Source organism: Penaeus monodon, chromosome 21 (genome assembly GCF_015228065.2).
Source record: "Penaeus monodon isolate SGIC_2016 chromosome 21, NSTDA_Pmon_1, whole genome shotgun sequence".
NCBI classification, from domain to species: domain Eukaryota; kingdom Metazoa; phylum Arthropoda; class Malacostraca; order Decapoda; family Penaeidae; genus Penaeus; species Penaeus monodon.
In genome coordinates, this window is record NC_051406.1 from 24,982,725 (window position 1) to 24,983,698 (window position 974).

The 974-nt window shown below is 45.3% G+C and overlaps 1 protein-coding gene across 1 annotated transcript in view; it reads right to left on the bottom strand.

Moving 5' to 3' along the window:
- Positions 1 to 51: 51 nt before the first annotated feature.
- LOC119586622 (protein phosphatase 1G-like) overlaps positions 52 to 974 on the bottom strand; it is a gene marked incomplete in the record, with an annotated part of 13,179 nt that continues 12,256 nt past the window's right edge. Inside the window, 3 exon segments of the mRNA XM_037935369.1 lie at positions 52 to 276; positions 418 to 594; positions 763 to 893. Of these exon segments, the coding sequence (XP_037791297.1) occupies positions 85 to 276; positions 418 to 594; positions 763 to 893 (500 nt within the window).

The window sequence follows — 974 nt, forward strand, 5'->3', positions numbered from 1 at the left end:
GTGGTCAGTTGCCTATTGGGTTATGGCTCTCAAGATTTCATTTTTTTGAACTACGGAAATGATGAAGAAGAATGAATGCATCATTCACAAGCCCAACTTGTCAATGTTGAGGATGGCAACAGTGATGTTGTCCTGTGAGCCCCTGTAGTAAGCACTCAGGCACAAGGACTTGGCGCCAAAGTCCGACTCGTGGATGTGGTCGCGCACATACGCTACCGCCTCCTCATTGCTAAACACATCCCACAGCCCATCCGTGGCCAAGATGACAAAGTGTGCCTAGAAAAGAAGGAGCAAAGTATAAAAATCATTGGAAAGGAAGAAAGGGGAGATAAATATAAAAATCAGTGGAAGGGAAGAACAAAAAACACTGGAAGGAAGAAAGACAAAAAAAATGAAAGTCACATCTTTGGTAGCTACCTTGTGATCACGAAGACTGAATGTGAGGACGTCTGGCTCGGCTGTGACCAGCTTGCGAGGTTCCTTGAGGGGGAAATCTCCGAGGGCACGGGAGGTTGCCAGAATGCCTGCCACACGCCAAACACCTGAGAAGGTGATAAAGCCTCCAGCTTCCTTGATTCGTCGTCTCTCCTTCAGCTACTCAGAGATGAAGAAGAATGGAAAGATATAGTAAACGAAGACTGTGTCTAGGTTCATGCAAATTCAATTAATAGATTTTAATAAGAACAGTAATCTTAACAGTAACACCAAGAGCATTAATTACAAAATAATAATAAAGACAACAGCAAATGTTTGCCCTCTAACCTGGTTAGGCTTGTGATCAAAGGAGAGTGGAATGGTTGATCCCTTGAGGTCACCCATGACTGCTCTTGAGTCGCCCACATTGCCGATAACCAGCAGCTCACCATCCAACAAGGCAATTACTGCTGTTGTGCCTGTGTAGAAGCCCAGATGAATGAGGGAAACTTTCATGTGTGGGGGATAGTTGAAAAAGGGGGGGGGAAGAGCAAGGGAGG